The sequence below is a fragment of the Gobio gobio genome (assembly GCF_949357685.1).
Source record: "Gobio gobio genome assembly, chromosome: 24".
In the NCBI taxonomy this organism is placed as follows: Eukaryota; Metazoa; Chordata; class Actinopteri; order Cypriniformes; family Gobionidae; genus Gobio; species Gobio gobio.
Window position 1 is genome coordinate 4,458,029 of NC_137120.1, and position 18,452 is coordinate 4,476,480.

The following is an 18,452-nucleotide window of genomic DNA, read 5'->3' on the forward strand; positions in this document are numbered from 1 at the left end:
TGACGTAACTTTAGTTCAGTAACCGGTTCTTCCTGTCCATTCAGATGTGGCTAAAGCTAAAGAGTTTTATATCGCTCTTTGACAACTGCACAAAGATTTGTGTCATATACATGGATTTTCATCTGCAATGAAGTTCATCATTTTCTTCATCTATGTACCTTTGGTTTACTCAGGTGAGACTCATTTTGTAAAGTCATTTAAATGATGAATTCTCTGTCAGCAAGGCCTTTGGCTTCTTCCGTGTGTTCAACAGACAGAAAATCACGAGATTTTTTAGTAGAATAGATTAAAAAAAAGTAAACTATGAATTTCAGTGGGATAAGTGTCTCAAATTCAATTCATATTAATTTGGATAGTGGTATTTCATTGTTATTTGATTTGACACTATAAAATGCTTAATCATGTTTGAGTGCTTGATGTCTTTGTGTTGTTGGTTATGTTTTTTTTCAGAGTTACACAGATTTATGACCACATACACTGGAATAAGAGGCCGGACGATTGCAGGAATCCCAGAGTTTGTTGCTGTAACTTCACTGGATGGACAACAGATCGATTATTATGACAGTATCACAATGAAGCTGATTCCCAAACAGGACTGGATGGAGGAGTTTGTATCTGAAGAACTGTGGACAGAAGACAACGATATTAGACAATATGTGCAGAAGATCTACAACATCAACATTCCTCTTCTAATGGAGCGATTCAATCAGTCACACGGTGAGTTAAAATGCTTTATACTACATTTTAAATGTCAAAAGATTACCTTGTGCACAATAAAAAAGAGCAGATCTTATGGCACCCTCTTTTCTCCTCAGGTGTTCACACGTATCAGAGGATGTATGGATGTGATTGGGATGATGTGACTGGAGAATCACGAGGGTTTGATCTGTACGCTTATGATGGAGAGAACTTCATCTCACTGGACCTGAAGGAGCTCAGATACATCACACCTGTAGTACAGGCAATGCAAACAGTGGAGATGTGGAATAATGACAAAACACAGCTAGAATATCTGAAACAATACTACAAACATGAGTGCGTTTACTGGCTGAAAGAGCTCATGAAGTTAAGGAAATATGATTTAGAAAGGAGAGGTATGTTGGCTTTGAGAAGTTCACTTTGTTCAACAAGTAGATCATTTTTTATTATTATTATTATTATTATATTGAGTATATTATTATACAAATGCAACTCTTTCTTTTCTTATGCATTGCTTCATTAAACATAAAACATAACAAATTAGCATAACTCAATCACTGATCTGAAGTATTAAAAAATGTTCTCATGTTTCTCTCCATCTTTTTTAGCTCCTGAAGTGTCTCTGTTACAGAAGCATCCCTCCTCTCCAGTAACGTGTCTTGCCACAGGTTTCTACCCATCAGGAGTGACTATCACCTGGTTAAGAAATGGAGTCAATATAAGGAATGTGGATCTTGGAGAGACACTGCCAAATGAGGACGGGACCTTCCAGAGGAACCTTAGCCTCAAACTTCCAGACGAATGGAAGCAGAGCCAGTACGCTTGTGAGGTGGAGCACATGGGAAAAACCATCCAGAAGATTCTGACTGAAGATGAGATCAAGACTAACTACAGTAAGTTGTTAAGTGTAGTGTTTATGGTTTTAAAATATACTTGCTACAAAGTTGATCTTATCTTTACCACATTTAGCTAATAGGTCATTTGATCTGAATGGAGGGACAGATATTTCTCCGATTTCCTTAAAAAATATAATGTGTTTCAAAGATGAAGGAAAGTCTTACCGGTTTGGAATGAGATGAGGGTGAGTACATGATGATAGAACTTTTTTAGTTTTTGCTGAACTAACCCTTTAACAGGTTGAACGGGATAGTGCTCCTGAAAATGATCATTCTGTCATCATTTAATCACCCTCATGTCGGTCTAAATCTGTGCGACTCTCTTCTGTAGATCATAAAGCATAGCATACAGCAAAAAGTTTGTTAGTTTGTTTTTCATCATATATTTATATTTTATTTGATTTCAGATTGATTTCAATTAACCTTTTTTGTTAATGATATTAATCCTGGACCTAACTAATTAATAACTTGTTATTAATATTGGTTATTATTTCATCAGTTAGCTGTTTAAGCCTTGTATCACTGTTTCTGTATATTATTGTATTTTTTATGTGTTTTTTTTTTGTTGTTGTTTATGAAGGACCTATAAACGCATACTTGCGTATTACACTGTGGTGTTTGATGGGATTAGTCATAGCCCTGGCTATTGGTACTGTATTCTTTATTATTTACAAAGTAAGTATATGATTACATGTCTTTTTTTTCTGCTCTTATTTCTCATTCAGGTGTTTTTTTATCAGCTGTAGGATGATGAGAATGTCCTGAGCAATGACAAGCATTCAAACGTTTGGATTTACACCGACATTTTAATGTGTTTGATAGAAACAGAGCTAATGCTTCACTAATATTAAAAAATGACTATTATTTTTGAATGTTATGAACTGCACAGCCTTATCATCAATAGCCATCACTATCAAACTTACATGTGATAACAGACTTTAGAAAGCTAGTGTGAACTGACTCCAAAACGTCTTCAAATGTCAAGAAATTAGACATTGTTAATTCAACCAAGCACTTGGATGCTTAATCTAGTTTTCAGTAATTGAAATTATATGGACAACAATAGTCCACTCTTATTCAGGCTAGTCTAAATAAAAAGAGTCTAACCATGTCAATTGGGCATTTGATGCAACTAACAACAATTATTATTAGCAAAAATTTCAGTGGTCATATAGTGTAATTAAAATAACCTTATTTAATTTATCTTTATTACATTACTTTGCAGAAACCAAAGCATGAGCCGGTACCCAGTGAAAGTAAAGAGAATATTTACATCAACAAAGGTTCTTGAAGAGTTTCTCCAATCGTCTGGACTTCCTCCAGATTTCAGTCTGGTTGTTGATCTTCAGGATGTGGGAGATCAGATGATTTCCAGCATGCTTGTGTGACCAAAACATGTTTAATGTTGAATAATATTCACGAGTATGGACGTCATGGACCTGTTTTCCCAAACAAGATACGACATGCCCAAGCAAACAAAGAAAAAGAACACTTTCTAACAGTGTGGTGTTGAGTCTATAAAAACACACTGATGTATTAGTGCGAATGCAAATCAGCTCAAAACATCCAGAGACTGTCTGAATATGAAACTAATGTTAATATCAGCTGTAATGGGCATCTTGGATGTTCTGCTGCGTGTGATTTGTATGTACTTTAAATGAAAAGTCACTTCTTTTTTGTAAATACACTATTTATTTTCAAGTTGTAAGTTCACTGATTACTAATAGTTTGACAGCTATAGCATTTTTGTGAGTTTCAAATTGGAATTAACAACCGAACGTTAAAGAAAACGTGCAGTTCTCCTTTTATAAACAAAGTTGTAAATAGTGTGCATTTACAAAAATTTTTCAAGTAGGCCTATGTTTTCAGTATGTGAGTTCGTTATTAGTCTTATCTTGTGACAGGTGCAATAAATGGGTTTCCAGAATAGAAAAGTTCCCAGAATAGACTGGGTAAATCCAGCCTGATCTGCCAGCGATTTGATTTCGCCCTGCAACTCAGTCTGGAAACCTGTACATTAATTTCTACTGCTTCTGTTACACTTTAACGGGAACCAATCACAGACTGGCTTATCCACCTGGCGCGCTATTGGCGGGTTTATCACGATGACGGATAGAGAAGTGATAGGTTGTTGCCCGTTGATCACGCCTCTTGGGGTCTGATTGGTTGAAGGACTATCCAATTGCTTATAAAGTCATTTGAATTATGCTCGTTTATCACGCCTCTTGTGCAGTAGAAAATACAGAGCAGACTCCCCAGACCAATGTTCAATCTTAAATTGAGCTTGGTTTGGTGATAGCCAGACAATTCCCAGAATGCACCACGGCATGAATGTATTATGCAGATTACGGTTTATGGGTATATACTGTTATTTATACTGGGTTTATACGAGTCCCAAGTCTTTTCCATGCACTTAAAGTTGTATTTATTAAAAATATGGTGTTATAGTTTTCTTGTTGATAATGTCAGATATATTGTTGTATTTGCCTTTTACCTACAACCCCAAATCAGAAAAGGTTGGGACAGTATGGAAAACGCAAAAGAAAAAGAAAAAAAGAAGTGATATCTACATTTACTTTGACTTGTATTTCATTGCAGACAATATGAACACAAAATATTTCATGTTTTGTCTGGTCAACTTCATGTCATTTGTAAATATGCATCCTTTCCTGTCATTCAGACCTGCAACACATTTAAAAAAAAGTTGGGACAGTAAAGCATTTACCACTTTGTAATGTTGCCATTCCTTTTCACAACACTTAAAAGACGTTTAGGGACTGAAGACACCAAGTGATGAAGTGTTTCAGGTGTAATTTTGTCCCATTCTTCCTGCAAACAAGTCTTAAGTTGGGCAACAGTACGGGGTCTTCGTTGCCACACATTCTCTATTGGAGACAGGTCGGGACTGCAGGCAGGCCAGTCAAGTACCCGAACCCTCTTCCTCCGCAGCCAGGACTTTGTAATGTGTGCAGAATGTGCTTTTGCATTGTCTTGTTGAAATATGCATGGACGTCCCTGGAAAAGATGTCTTCTTGAAGGCAGCATATTATGCTCCAAAATGTACTTTTCAGCATTAATGGAGCCTTCACAGAAGTGCAAGTTACCTTTGCCAAGGGCACTGACACAACCCCATACCATGACAGACCCTGGCTTTTGGACTTGTTGCTGGTAACAGTCTGGATGATCCTTTTCTTCTTTGGTCCGGAGGCACGGCATCCATTCCTCCCAAAAAATACCTGAAATACTGATTCATCTGACCACAGTACACGTTTCCACTGTGTGATGGTCCATCCCAGATTCCTCCGAGCCCAGAGAAGTTGACGGCGCTTCTGGACACTGTTAACATAGGGCTTCCTTTTGGCACAGTACAGTTTTAACTGGCATTTGTGGATGTAACTACGTATTGTGGTACTTGACAAAGGTTTGCCAAAGTAGTCCTGAGCCCATGTGGTGATATCGCTTCTAGATGAATGACGATTCTTGATGCAGTGCCGCCTGAGGGATCGGAGATCACGGTTGTTCAGCTTAGGCTTGCGCCCTTGTCCTTTACGCACTGAAATTCCTCCAGATTCCTTGAATCTTTTAATTATGTTATGCACTGTTGAATGTGAAATATCCAAATCTCTTCCTAACTTTCTTTGAGGAACATTGTTTTTAAACATTTCAATCATTTTCTCACGTATTTGTTGGCAAACTGGCGATCCTCTGCCCATCTTTGCTCCTAAAGGATTAGACCTTTCTTGGATGCTGCTTTTGTACCAAATCATAATTACAATCACCTGTTGACATCACCTGTTTCAAATCACATCATTATTTAACCATTGTACCTCATTACTAGCCCTAAATTGCTCCTGTCCCAACTTTTTTTTAAATGTGTTGCAGGTCTGAATGATAGGAAAGGATGCATATTTACAAATGACATGAAGTTGACCAGACAAAACATGAAATATTTTGTGTTCATATTGTCTGCCTTGAAATACAAGTCAAAGTAAATTTAGAAATCACTTCTTTTTTTATTTATTTGCGTTTTCCATACTGTCCCAACTTTTTCTGATTTGGGGTTGTAGAAAACTTTTAAAAATCCAAACTGGACTGACATAAATAATATCTACACGACACCACATAATGCATTTGTTGGTGCTCCAAGGAAGGAACAGTGGAGAACCGGCCACAGGGTCATGGGCAGCCAAGGCTCATTGATGCATGTGGGGAGCGAAGGCTGGCCCGTGTGGTCCGATCAAACAGACGAGCTACTAGAGCTCAAACTGCTCATGAAGTTAATGCTGGTTCTGATAGAAAAGTGTCAAAATACACAGAGCATCTCAGTTTGTTGTGTACGGGGCGGCATAGCCACTGACCACACTCTAAATGGACTAACCCAGTAATTGGGTTGTTTTAAGCAAACATTTAACCCAACCGCTGGGTTAAAACAACCCAATTGCTGGTCAGGTGCAGTCAGGGTGTGCCACCCCAAAATTTAGATTGCTACTTCCATTTCACCTCCTATTGAAATAAGCATTTATTTTGACATTGTTCATGTATCATGAATATAAAGAGAATATTAACATTAGTTGCCAAACAGACGGTTAAGAATAAAGGGGGTCGTGCATGAGCGCAGAGTTGTTCAAAATCTTGGCACGCCATTCACATTGTTTTCCGTTAAACGACACAATTTGTTTCAAAACGTTAATGTATAATGACTTCACCCTAAACTGAAGAGTGTGTATAGGCATTTTTCAGTATTTTTCTTTCTGTGTAAAATCTGTGCTTATGGAAAGATATAGATTGCCCTTTCTGTTTACATTTGTGCAGTCTTACAGCAAAACCCTTTTTTCATTCTTGAACTGAACATTTTTGCTTGTATGGTGATTAGATTCACTGTTTTGCATTGAACAAATGTGCGGCATATGGCGTTTCATCCATAGCGCGCGTACAGAGAGCTCGTCTTGCACTTGAACTGACAAATACGCATAAATGTATGCCAAAAAATAGCGAGTATTATAAATAACACAGTCGGCTGTGTCTTAACCGAATGTAAGCAGTTGACAAATTAAATTGGATGCATGTCACACTGTAAAAAACGTCACAGTAAACTTTACGGTAAAAAAACGGCAGCTGTGGTTGCCAGAACTTTACCGTAAAAAAATACGACAGTAATGTTTTAGGTTTTACGGGACAGCACCATATAATTTAAAGGTTTAAAAAACGTTTATTTTACAGTTCAAAACCGTATAATTTAAAGGTTTATATTGTAATAATTTACGTGTACACTATAAAAAAAATTACGGTAATAAAACGTATTTCATTAACTGAAATAATGTTAAATTACCACCCTATTGAAATACTAATATCTGTGTGCCTTTGATATATACTGACAACCACCAATCACAGCGGAAATGAGAGTCACATGATCAATCAAAGCTTTATGGAGGACAATACTCATATGTAGTCATTCACACAATCACGGTAACACGTCATGAATAATAACATTAGTTTAACAACATTAGATGTAACATAAAACCCTAATGTACATAACTGATTAGAAAAAACTAAGAAGAAACCGTTACACGCTGGGAATTCTGGGAATGTCAATTTACGGGTTTTCACTGTAAATCACACAATTACGTTATTTTTCACTTCCAAAAACTGTAAATGTAACAGTATTTTACCGTAAAATTACATTTAATAAGGTTAGATCTATTACAGTTATTCACTGTATATAGTATGGACACTTTCTGTTCACCAGTTAACCGGTTTCAACTGTAACATTTTTACAGTATTTTACCGTTAAAATCACAATCATTTTTTAAAATTCAACAGCAAAAAAAAACCAAAACCCACAGCGACACTGACCAAGCAAATTAATATAGTAAACAACAGGATAAAAAAACACCAATTAATATGTCCATGTTTTCCCCACAAAATTATGTGTAATTGTGTACAAAATGCATACTCTTTCTCCCGCTCTCTCTGCTCTCCCACTCAAACACACACACATACAGGCTATGGACACACACTCGCACAGAAACGTGTTGGCATCCTGACCGCTTCACCACCTTGGGTGTGCATTATATTTCGAATAATTCAACGGCCCAACGTCAATTATTCCTTACCAGATACTGCGGGAGTGTGGGCGGGGTTTTGATATCGCGGCTCTACTTAACGCGCTCCAAATTAGCACCATATTCGGACATTGGCGAGCATCACGCTTCAGTGTGTGTGTGTGTGGTGGGGTGTGGGGGGGGTGGTTTAATATTCACAGACACTATATCACCAGATGTGTTCTCATGTACAGAAATTTGGCACCGATTGATTTCATGTGAATCGGTACTCTGTAGTACCGACATAATTCGGTGGGTGCCCTTAAAAAGTACAGAGTTCGGGGACCCAACGCTAGCTGGCTGTGTGCATTGATTTGAGTAAAAGCTTGTCCAACTTCCCTAGTGAAAGTGTTTATCTAAAGCATCAGTGACTTCTGTTCTGTGGTTTCCTTTAGAAACCGCTTCTTCCTGTCCATTCAGATGTGAAGATTAAAGAGTTTTTACAGCGCTCTTCGACGACTACACATAATCAGTCAAATACAAGGATTTCCGTCCACAATGAAGTTCATCATTTTCTTCATCTATGTACCTTTGGTTTGCTCAGGTGAGATTAATTTTGTAAAGTCATTTAAACGATGAATTCTCTGCAAGGCCTTGCTTGCTCAGCTACTTCCGTATGTTGAACTCTGTGTTACTCTATTTTGAATTGGCTTTTATTTTTATATTTTTTAGTTTATGTGTTTGTTTGTTTTTGTCATTTATTGCTTTTTTGATATTTCTGTTTAGGTTTGATTTATTTTTATTTCAGATCTTTTTTTTATTTTTTTATTTAGGTAATCATTTTAGCAACATACACTTAATTTAGTTTATTGCCAAGACAACATTTCTAACTTTCGTTTAGTCTAAGTTGTTCAATTAATATTTACATTTTATTTAGTTCAGTTACTTCAACTAGTTGTTGAATTGACAGAAAATCATGAGGCATTTTTAATCTGATGTAATATTTCCTTTTATTTTTTGTAACATCCAGGCTAAATTAGTTAACTAGTTAGATTTAGTGCTTGCTATTTCCATTGTGAAAAGTTTAAATTTATATTTACTGTAAAGCAAACGTACTGAACTAAAACAAAAATATTTTATACAAAATGTTTTACAATAGAATTTTTACTCTAAAATTGCTATAAAATCAAAGCCACGTGTTTTGTTCCAAATTTGAAGTTGACATCACAAAAATTGAGCCGCTAAAATGTTAAAATTTATAATATTATGATCAACTCTCATAAAAGCTAAAACTGAGTTCTACAAACATTTAAAGGCACAATATGTAATTTTCGCCACTAGATGTCGCTTATTCAATAGGCATAGCTTGATGACGCCTTGATTTTGTGGAATCATGGGAGTTGTTGTCTTCACCTCTACAGCCGGTGGAAAAATATCCGACGGGACTCGGGCAGAAATCATATTCATGGATGAGCGAATGTATTAACGGCGGATGCTATGAGATACGTGTTGCACACTGCAGTGAGCTAGATTGATATTAGGCATGTAAAACCTACGGTAAATCAAGAAAACCAGATTTAAACAATAAGACTTACTGTGTTGAGCTGTATAACAATGATTAGTTTTCGATGAATTTCGATGAATGTATCCAAACAGTCGCTCACCATCTAATAAAACACCTCTGTCCTGGTTAAAATTTCTCTGGAAGGATGTTTGAATAAATCTGTCATGAAAACTAATTATGTAAAAGTAGAAATACAAATAAAGCTGCAAGCTCGTGGGCAATATGCATTTAAGTATATAAAAAAAGGAGGACTATATCAGTCATTTGTATATGCTGCACTTCCTGCTGCCAGCTGGTGGTATTATGACTATAACTCAATTTTGGCATATAGATGTGTTCAGGCCAGGGCACTTATCAAACATGTGACGTTTGGGGCAGATCGGACATTGTATGCTTGAGTTACAACAACTTCCTGTTTCATGGCAAAACATCGAACTTTGTGAGGCCGCCACGGACACGGCCTTCAGCGAAAACTCAAGATCTTCTCAATTTAACATCACCAAGGCCTTAAGATTAGACTGAACAAATATAATGATGATCTGATTAAATCTCTAGGAGGAGTTCGTTAAAATACAATGTCTGGAAATGGCAAAAACGGAAAAAAATGTTGCAGTGAAAATTCGAAATATCTCACTTCCTGTTGGGTTTCAGATTTTGCTCCCAGGGACTTTTTTTGTAGGTATTGGGCTGTTACATGTGTGTACCGAATTTCATACTTGTACGTGAAAAGTAGCGTGAATGACGCTTAATTTAAATTTTGTAGGTGGCGCAATCGAGCAATTTTGCCACTCCTAATTCTGAAACCCATAACAGACGTAAATCTTCTGACGCGTGTGCAAATTTTTCGAGTATGTTTAGCCCCTCAAAAATTGCAATTCATTTGGGAGAAGAAGAAGAATAGACTGAAAAATTACAATAGTGTCCTCACACCATCAGTGTTCGGGCCCTAATGAATATGTAATACAGTGCATATATGTAGCAAAATACTCTTTAGAGTTATCTATTGAGTTTATGGACATTGAATAGCTTTCCTGAGGTAAATGTTAGGTTAAATAGAGCCTTCTTTCAACGGTCCTGCTGTAACTAGTAAAGAGGAAGAGAAGATCTGTGCTTTATCCATATGCTAATCTGTCCGAGTGCATTAAAGAGCGCCAAAACCACAAGTATTGTTTGAATTTTGTAATAAAATCGACAGAATTTTAAAGTTGAAGTATCAAAGCTTTTTGAATGGCAGGCGCTTCAAATGTTTAGTGATCATTTGTTCACGCATCAAAAGAAACCAGCACAAACTATAAAGATTTTAGATTCAAGAAAACATACCATTACAGATTCAAATCAAGTAATTCATATTGTCAATCCAGAGCTAGCGTAGTTTCATTATTGATTTTGTCCCTCCAAAACCAAATCTCTTTTGTCCGAAAAGTTTCCTATTTATGATGATTACTAAAATATCTGATTCAAAATTAAAAGAAAACAAACCGAATGACTTGAACAGTAATTTCATTCAGGACACTGTATGTGGTGTTTAACCGTGTTTGAGAGCTTTATGTCTTTGTGTTGTCAGAGTTGCACACCTTCATCACCGAATACACTGAAATAAATGGAAAGATGACTGAAGAAACCCCAGAGTTTTCTGCTGTAACTTCACTGGATGGACAACAGATCGATTATTATGACAGTGACACAATGAAGCTGATTCCCAAACAGGACTGGATGGAGGAGTTTGCATCGGAAGAACTGTGGAAGAAATACACTGAGATCAGAAAACAAGTTCAGCAGATCTACAAAATCAACGTTCATGTTCTAATGGAGCAATTCCATCACACATATGGTGAGTTAAAATGCTTGATACTACATACTACATGTCAAAGATGACCTCGTGCACAATAAAAAAGAGCAGATCTTATGGCGCCTCTTTTCTCCTCAGGTGTTCACACGTATCAGAGGATGTATGGATGTAATTATGATGATGAGACTGAAGACTCACATGGGTTTGATCAGCACGCTTATGATGGAGAGAACTTCATCTCACTGGACCTGAAGGAGCTCAGATACATCACAGCTGTAGCACAGGGATTTCCCCTAATGAGGAAGTGGAATAATGACCAAGATCAGCTTAAATTTCTGAACCAATACTACAATCACGAGTGCGTTTACTGGCTGAATAAGTTCCTGGCCTTAAGGAAAGCAGAAGTACAGAGAATAGGTACTTTGTGGCTCAAACATTTGCTTTGTTCAACAAGTAGATCTTTTAGGCCCAATCCCAATTCTATTTTACATCCTTCCCCATCCCCTTGCCTTTTGAATGAGAGTGGCAAGAGATAGGGGTGAAAATATTCCCCTAAGAAATGGGACACCACTAGTACACCGTTCATGACATCATAAAGTTTCTTGTGGGAACGCAAAACTTCTGAGCGAACGTAAAGTTTCTTTTGGGGAAACACAAAACTTCTGAGCCAACATAAAGTTTCTTGTGGGAACGCAAAACTTGCGAGAGAACGTAAAGTTTCATGTGGGAACGCAAAACTTCTAAGAGAACGTAAAGTTTCATGTGGGAATGCAAAACTTCTGAGCGAACGTAAAGTTTCTTCTGGGAACGCAAAGCTTGTGAGAGAACGTAAAGTTTCATGTGGGAACGCAAAACTTCTGAGCGAACGTAGAGTTTCATGTGGGAATGCAAAACTTCTGAGTGAATGTAACGTTTCTTGTGGGAACGTAAAGCTTGTGAGAGAACATTAAGTTTCATGTGGGAACGCAAAACTTCTGAGCGAACGTAAAGTTTCATGTGGGAACAAAACTTCTGAGCGAACGTAAAGTTTCTTGTGGGAACGCAAAACTTGCGAGAGAACGTAAAGTTTCTTGTGGGAACAAAACTTCTGAGCGAACGTAAAGTTTCTTGTGGGAACGCAAAACTTGAGAGAGAATGTAAAGTTTCTCGGGGAATGCAAAACTTCTGAGCGAACGTAAAGTTTCTCGGGGAACACAAAACTTCTGAGCAAACGTAAAGTTTCTTGTGGGAAGGCAAAGCTTGTGAGAGAACGTAAAGTTTCTTGTGGGAACGCATAACTTGCGAGAGAATGTAAAGTTTCTTGTGGGAACGCAAAACTTCTGAGCGAACGTAAAGTTTCTCGGGGAACACAATACTTCTGAGCGAACGTAAAGTTTCTTGTGGGAACGCAAAGCTTGTGAGAGAACGTAAAGTTTTATGTGGGAACGCAAAACTTCTGAGCGAACGTAAAGTTTCATGTGGGAACGCAAAACTTGTGAGAGAACGTAAAGTTTCATGTGGGAATGCAAAACTTCTGAGCGAACGTAAAGTTTCTCGGGGAATGCAAAACTTCTGAGCGAACGTAAAGTTTCTTGTGGGAACGCAAAACTTCTAAGCGAATGTAAAGTTTCAAGAGATAGGGGTGAAAAATATTCCCCTAAGAAATGGGACACCACTAGTTCATCGTTCATGACATCATATAGTGACACGGCAGAGGCTGAAAACACTGCGAGTGTCATGCATGCTTTAGTGTTTGTGTGTGTGGTAAATGAAACAGCGCATCTGCACCATTCATCCACACAGAGACACTCAGAAAATGCAGGATTCATATTTAAAAAAAAGTGGTTTAATATTCACAGACACTAGTCTATATTGCGATTTGATTTAAAAGTGCTGACCTGCTTTTGATTCATTCATCAAAATTTTGATCATCAAATAATTTTCATTGAATACATTTTACTGAGAAACATGAGGAAAAAATATGTCAATGCTCTTGCGTTCTCTTGCAAAACCTTTGCATCGTTTTATATTGACCTTTTTCATGCTATAGCCGATTAGCTGACGGTTTTATATCACTCCATATCGGCAGCTGATACATCTGTGCATCTCTAATAATGAGTCATTGTTTCTCTCTGTTTTCTCAAGGTGGCTTCATTAAAACAAAATGTAGTTTTATGCGTACATTTATCTGATCTGAAGTATTCAATATTTTCCTCATGTTTCTCTCTATCTTTTTTAGCTCCTGAAGTGTATCTGTTACAGAAGGATCCCTCCTCTCCAGTAACGTGTCGTGCCACAGGTTTCTACCCATCAGAAGTGATTATCACCTGGTTAAGAAATGGAGTCACTATAAGGGATGTGGATCTTGGAGAGACACTGCCAAATGAGGATGGGACCTTCCAGAAGACATCTACCCTTCGTGTTACTCCAGGCGAATGGAAGCAGAACCGGTATGCTTGTGTGGTGAAGCACCAGGATAAAACCATCCGGAAGATTCTGACTGACTATGAGATCAAGACTAATTACAGTAAGTTGTTCAATAGTACAGTATAATGTTTTTATGGTTATGCCATTTTAACATGGTTTTCACCTGACATCCCACTCATATAGGACTGCCCACCCGGTGGACAAAACTAGGCTTTCCTTCCACCGCCAGTCAACAAACCAAGTTTGTACCAAGTCCTAATGTAGAAGACTGTGATATTAAAAGATCAAATTCAATAACTTATTTATGATGCATACAATATACAGGCGAACAAATGAGCCCAGATTATGAATGCACTTTTTTTCTATATTAAGTGTTTTCATGTTTCATTTGCATTTTGTTAACTTATTTTGGTTTACCTTCTTCCTGTGCTGCAGTCCTATGGATGTTTTGGATGCTATGGATGCCCTACAGCGTATTTTTAGTCTTCCGAAATCAAATGATAGCTTTGTTTGAGAGACAGACCAAAATTTTAGTTGTAATTCATTTATTTGTTATTCATTGCAGTGTTTGTTCTCATGAATGTAATGAGTGGACATTGGTGGAATAACTTAAACCTATTTCAGTTACTGTAGGTGCCAAGACAATATTTGTAACTATCATTTAGATTGTTTGTAATTTAATATTCATTTTTTTAATTGATTCAATCTAACATTTTTTTGTATTTTAAGGACCTTCAGAATCATACATATACTTCTGTGTGTGATGGGAGTATTCATTTTTGCACTGTAGTCCGTATGAAGCAAGTAAGTATACGCTGACATTTCTTTTCTCTGAACTGCTCTTATTTTTCATTCTAGTGGCTCCATCAGCTGAAGTATGTTGGGAATGTAAGGGGCACCTAAAGGGGCATGGTGATAGGAAAACATATGGGAGGATGCTTGTTAAAGAACGGCGCAAATCTTGCGAGCGAATGTAAAGTTTCTTCTGGGAATGCAACACTTGCGAGAGAGCGTAAAGTTTCATGTGAGAACGCAAAACTTCTGAGCGAACGTAAAGTTTCTCGGGGAACGCAAAACTTCTGAGCGAACGTAAAGTTTCTTGTGGGAACGCAAAACTTGCGAGAGAACGTAAAGTTTCTTGGGGAATGCAAAACTTCTGAGCGAACAAAGTTTCTTGTGGGAACGCAAAACTTGTGAGAGAACGTAACGTTTCTCGGGGAACGCAAAACTTGCGAGAGAATGTAAAGTTTCTTGTGGGAACGCAAAACTTCTGAACGAACGTAAAGTTTCTTGTGGGAACGCAAAACTTCTGAGCGAACGTAAAGTTTCATGTGGGAACGCAAAACTTCTGAGCGAACGTAAAGTTTCTCGGGGAACGCAAAACTTGCGAGAGAACGTAAAGTTTCTTGTGGGAACGCAAAACTTGCGAGAGAACGTAAAGTTTCTTGTGGGGACGCAAAACTTCTGAGCGAACGTAAAGTTTCTTGTGGGAACGCAAAACTTGTGAGAGAACGTAAAGTTTCTTGTGGAAACGCAAAACTTTGAGCGAACATAAAGTTTCTTGTGGGAACGCAAAATTTGCGAGAGAACGTAAAGTTTCTCGGGGAACACAAAACTTCTGAGCGAACGTAAAGTTTCTCGGGGAATGCAAAACTTGCAAGTGAACATAATGTTTTTCAGGGGAACGCAAAACTTGCGAGTGAGCGTAACGTTTCTTGTGGGAACACAAAACTTGCAAGAGAATGTAACGTTTCTCGGGGAAACATAAAACATTGAAATAAACGTTTTCCTCCTATCTCATATTTTGATCATGTCCCTTTAGGGCTCCGTATAGGAATGTGCTGAGTAATGACACAATCATTCACAAGTTTTGTTTTACAGTGATTATTTTAACGCATTTGATTGAAATTCCAGTAAGGTGGACTTAAATTTACATTTACATCTATGCATTTGGCAGACGCTTTTATCCAAAGTGACTTAGATTGCATTCAAGGTACACATTTTTTACATTTTGTCAGTTCTTGCTTTCCCTGGGAATCGAACCCATGACCTTGGCATTGCTAGCGCCATTGCTCTATTGTTTGAGCTACAGGAAAGCCTAAATAGAGTCAATGCCTCACTAATGTTAAAATCACAACTGGAAATGATTCCGAACTACTGAATTACTGCAGCTACATGTCAATGTCACGTTTATTTCTATAGCGCAACTAAACAGTGTGCTTTACAACAATGTACATAATCACATACGTAGTACCAACACAATAGAATCCCAAATACAATACAATATACTATTGGCTATATGCTTGTTCAAAAAGGTAAGTTTTTAGCCTAGATTTAAAAACAGATATGGACGGTGCAGACCTAATACTTAAGGGTAACGCATTCCACAATCTCTGACTGATGATACATTTCTGGCTGATGAAAAACTTTTGATGATAAACTTGCTAGTGTTAACTTGCTCCAAAATGTCTTCAATCGACATATTGTTAATAATTGACTGATTTAAGGCAACTGACAATAGTTAACGAATTTGAGTGTACGCTTTAAAAGCTATATGTTCAAAAACAGTCAAAGCCAAATGTTTGTCTTCAAGCAACATTTTAGATGAAGAGATTTGCAGAATTAGCTGTTTTTACAATTTCAATGTATAATTCCATGAATTTGGGATTTGGGATTGGTCACATGCTGTTTCAGTGGCCATACATATTGTTCTCACTTAATCTTTATGACATTACTTTGCAGAAACTAAAGTTTGAGCAGACAATCTGTTGAAATGAGCGGAGCTACAGTGACAAAAATCTTTGAAGAGTTTCCTCCAATCAACTGCCTTTCTCCATATTTGGCCACACCAGCTGCTTGTGTGACCAAAACATGCTTTTATTTTAGAAGAAAATGTCCTATAAATATACATTTTCATGCATTTTTTTCAAGTTGTAACTCCACTAATTACTAGTGTAAAAGCTTTTATAAGTTTAAATGTGTAAACATTAAAAAATGAAATAACACTTGCAGTTCTCTTTTGTCCTAACAGTATGCAAGACAATGTAAAGCCGAAAAAAATAGGCGTTGTGTCTTTTAAAGGTCTCCCTCCATCGCTTCACTGTCTCTCAGAAAATTAAACTTGTGTTTCAGATGATAAAACTAAATCGCGTAATTTTCCACCTCATGGGGCCGGTGTGAGCGCCGCTGAAATATTGTTCTTGGTAATGAAAATGAAGAGAGATTCCAGCACGTAAGGCTCTTTTTGGCTGTGTGACACCGTGGCGCTTCGGGAGGAATATAAACAGGTTTTGCCGGCGTGTTTTGGCTCACCTCCTTTGCCCTCTTGTTTCAAACAGCGAGGGTCCCTCTCTCTCCTCGTCTTTCCTCCCAGCAGGATTATTCCTCGCTCTCGGAGGCCTGAGTGCTTGCAGCGGGATTCCAGCGGCCATTAGCTCGACGAGAGGTAGGGAAGATGAACACGCTGGCGAGTAAACACACACACACTCCCCGCTGCTCGCCACGGGCCAACAGTTCCTGAGAAATCCTGAAGATTTCCCAGCCCAAATCACATCTTCAGTTTCTCTCATCAGGAGGTTCACATTGTCATCTCTGACCTCTGGAGAAGAACCACTTATGCACCGCACGTGTTCTGCCTCAAACGCCACAGTTTTAGCTGTTAAATTTACTATTTACTGCACTTATTTTAGATAGAAACTAGATTTAATATGTAGAATTTCCCCCCGTCTATTTAAACTTTGGTTGCCAGGGTGTTGCTATGCCATAACCATGGTTTTACTGCAAAAAAAAATGTTAATCACAAATTAACCATTTGTGTTTTACTACAATAACCACAGTTTAAACATGGTATTGTTGAAAAACTATGGTTACTACATTTTTACTCTAATAAAATGGTTAATTTTTGCAAGGGATTGCTATGGTGTTTTGATTGGTTTATAGGCTATTATTACATAGGTGGTTGCTACATTGTGGCTTGGCTGTTGCTAGGGTGTTCTTCATTGTCACGGCATTGCTATTCAGTTGCTAGGGTGTTAAAAGTAGTTGCTAAGGTGCTACTAGGTGATTTCTAAATAGTTGCTATAAAGTTGGCAATTGTTATAATGGTCACTTGACGATTACTAGGGTCGTTGCTATAAATTGTGGATAGGGTGTTCTTAGTTGTCAGGGCATTGCTATTCAGTTGCTAGGGTGTTAAAAGTAGTTGCTACGGTGCTACTAGGTGATTTCTGAGTAGTTGCTATAAAGTTGGCAATTGTTATAATGGCCACTAGACGATTACCAGGGTCGTTGCTAGGGTGTAATTGCTAAATTGTGGCTAGGGTGTTGCTAGGGTGTTCTTAGTTGTCAGGGCATTGCTATTCAGTTGCTAGGGTGTTAAAAGTAGTTGCTAAGGTGCTACTAGGTGATTTCTAAGTAGTTGCTATAAAGTTGGCAATTGTTATAATGGCCACTAGACGATTACTAGGGTCGTTGCTATGGTGTAATTACTAAATTGTGGCTAGGGTGTTCTTAGTTGTCAGGGCATTTCTATTCAGTTGCTAGGGTGTTAAAGTAGTTCCTAAGGTGTTACTAGGATATTTCTGAGGTGTTCTGGCTTGCCACCATGGAACAGCTATGCAATCAGTTTTAAGGGTGGTTGCTAGGGGGCTTCCAGAGAGGTTGCTGTTATGTGATTGCTGCAATTTTTGGCATGATGGCTAAGGTGTTGCTAGGAACTTCTGCATTGTTGTCAGGGCACTTATTAGGTGTTACTATACAATTGCTATGGTGTTCTGTTTGGTTTCTTGGGTATTGTTACATAGGTGGTCGCTAGATTCTCTTCTATTGTTTGGTGTTGCTATGCAGTTGGCAGTTTTTTAACAGTCTCTAAGCGATTACGTTGCTAGGGTGCAAGTGCTACATTGAGGGTAGGGTGTTGCTAGGGTGTTCTTAGTTGTCAGGGCATAATCAGTTGGTAGGGTGTTAAAAGTAGTTGTTAAGGTGTTACTAATAGATTTACAAGGTGTTCTGCTTGTTGCCATGGAATAGCTATGCAATCAGTAAGGTTTTATGGGTGG

The 18,452-nt window shown here is 37.8% G+C and overlaps 1 protein-coding gene across 1 annotated transcript; it reads left to right on the forward strand.

Annotated features, from left to right (window-relative positions):
• Positions 1-32: 32 nt before the first annotated feature.
• LOC307120816 (uncharacterized protein) lies at positions 33-16,239 on the forward strand. Its single transcript, XM_079807991.1, has 12 exons — positions 33-173; positions 451-717; positions 816-1,094; positions 1,308-1,592; positions 2,176-2,270; positions 2,821-2,878; positions 10,765-11,031; positions 11,128-11,406; positions 13,208-13,495; positions 13,579-13,636; positions 14,125-14,199; positions 16,138-16,239. The coding sequence occupies exons 1-11, from the start codon at positions 128-130 to the stop codon at positions 14,183-14,185; spliced, it is 1,983 nt and encodes a 660-aa protein (XP_079664117.1). The 5' UTR covers positions 33-127; the 3' UTR covers positions 14,186-14,199; positions 16,138-16,239.
• The last annotated feature ends 2,213 nt before the right edge of the window (positions 16,240-18,452 follow it).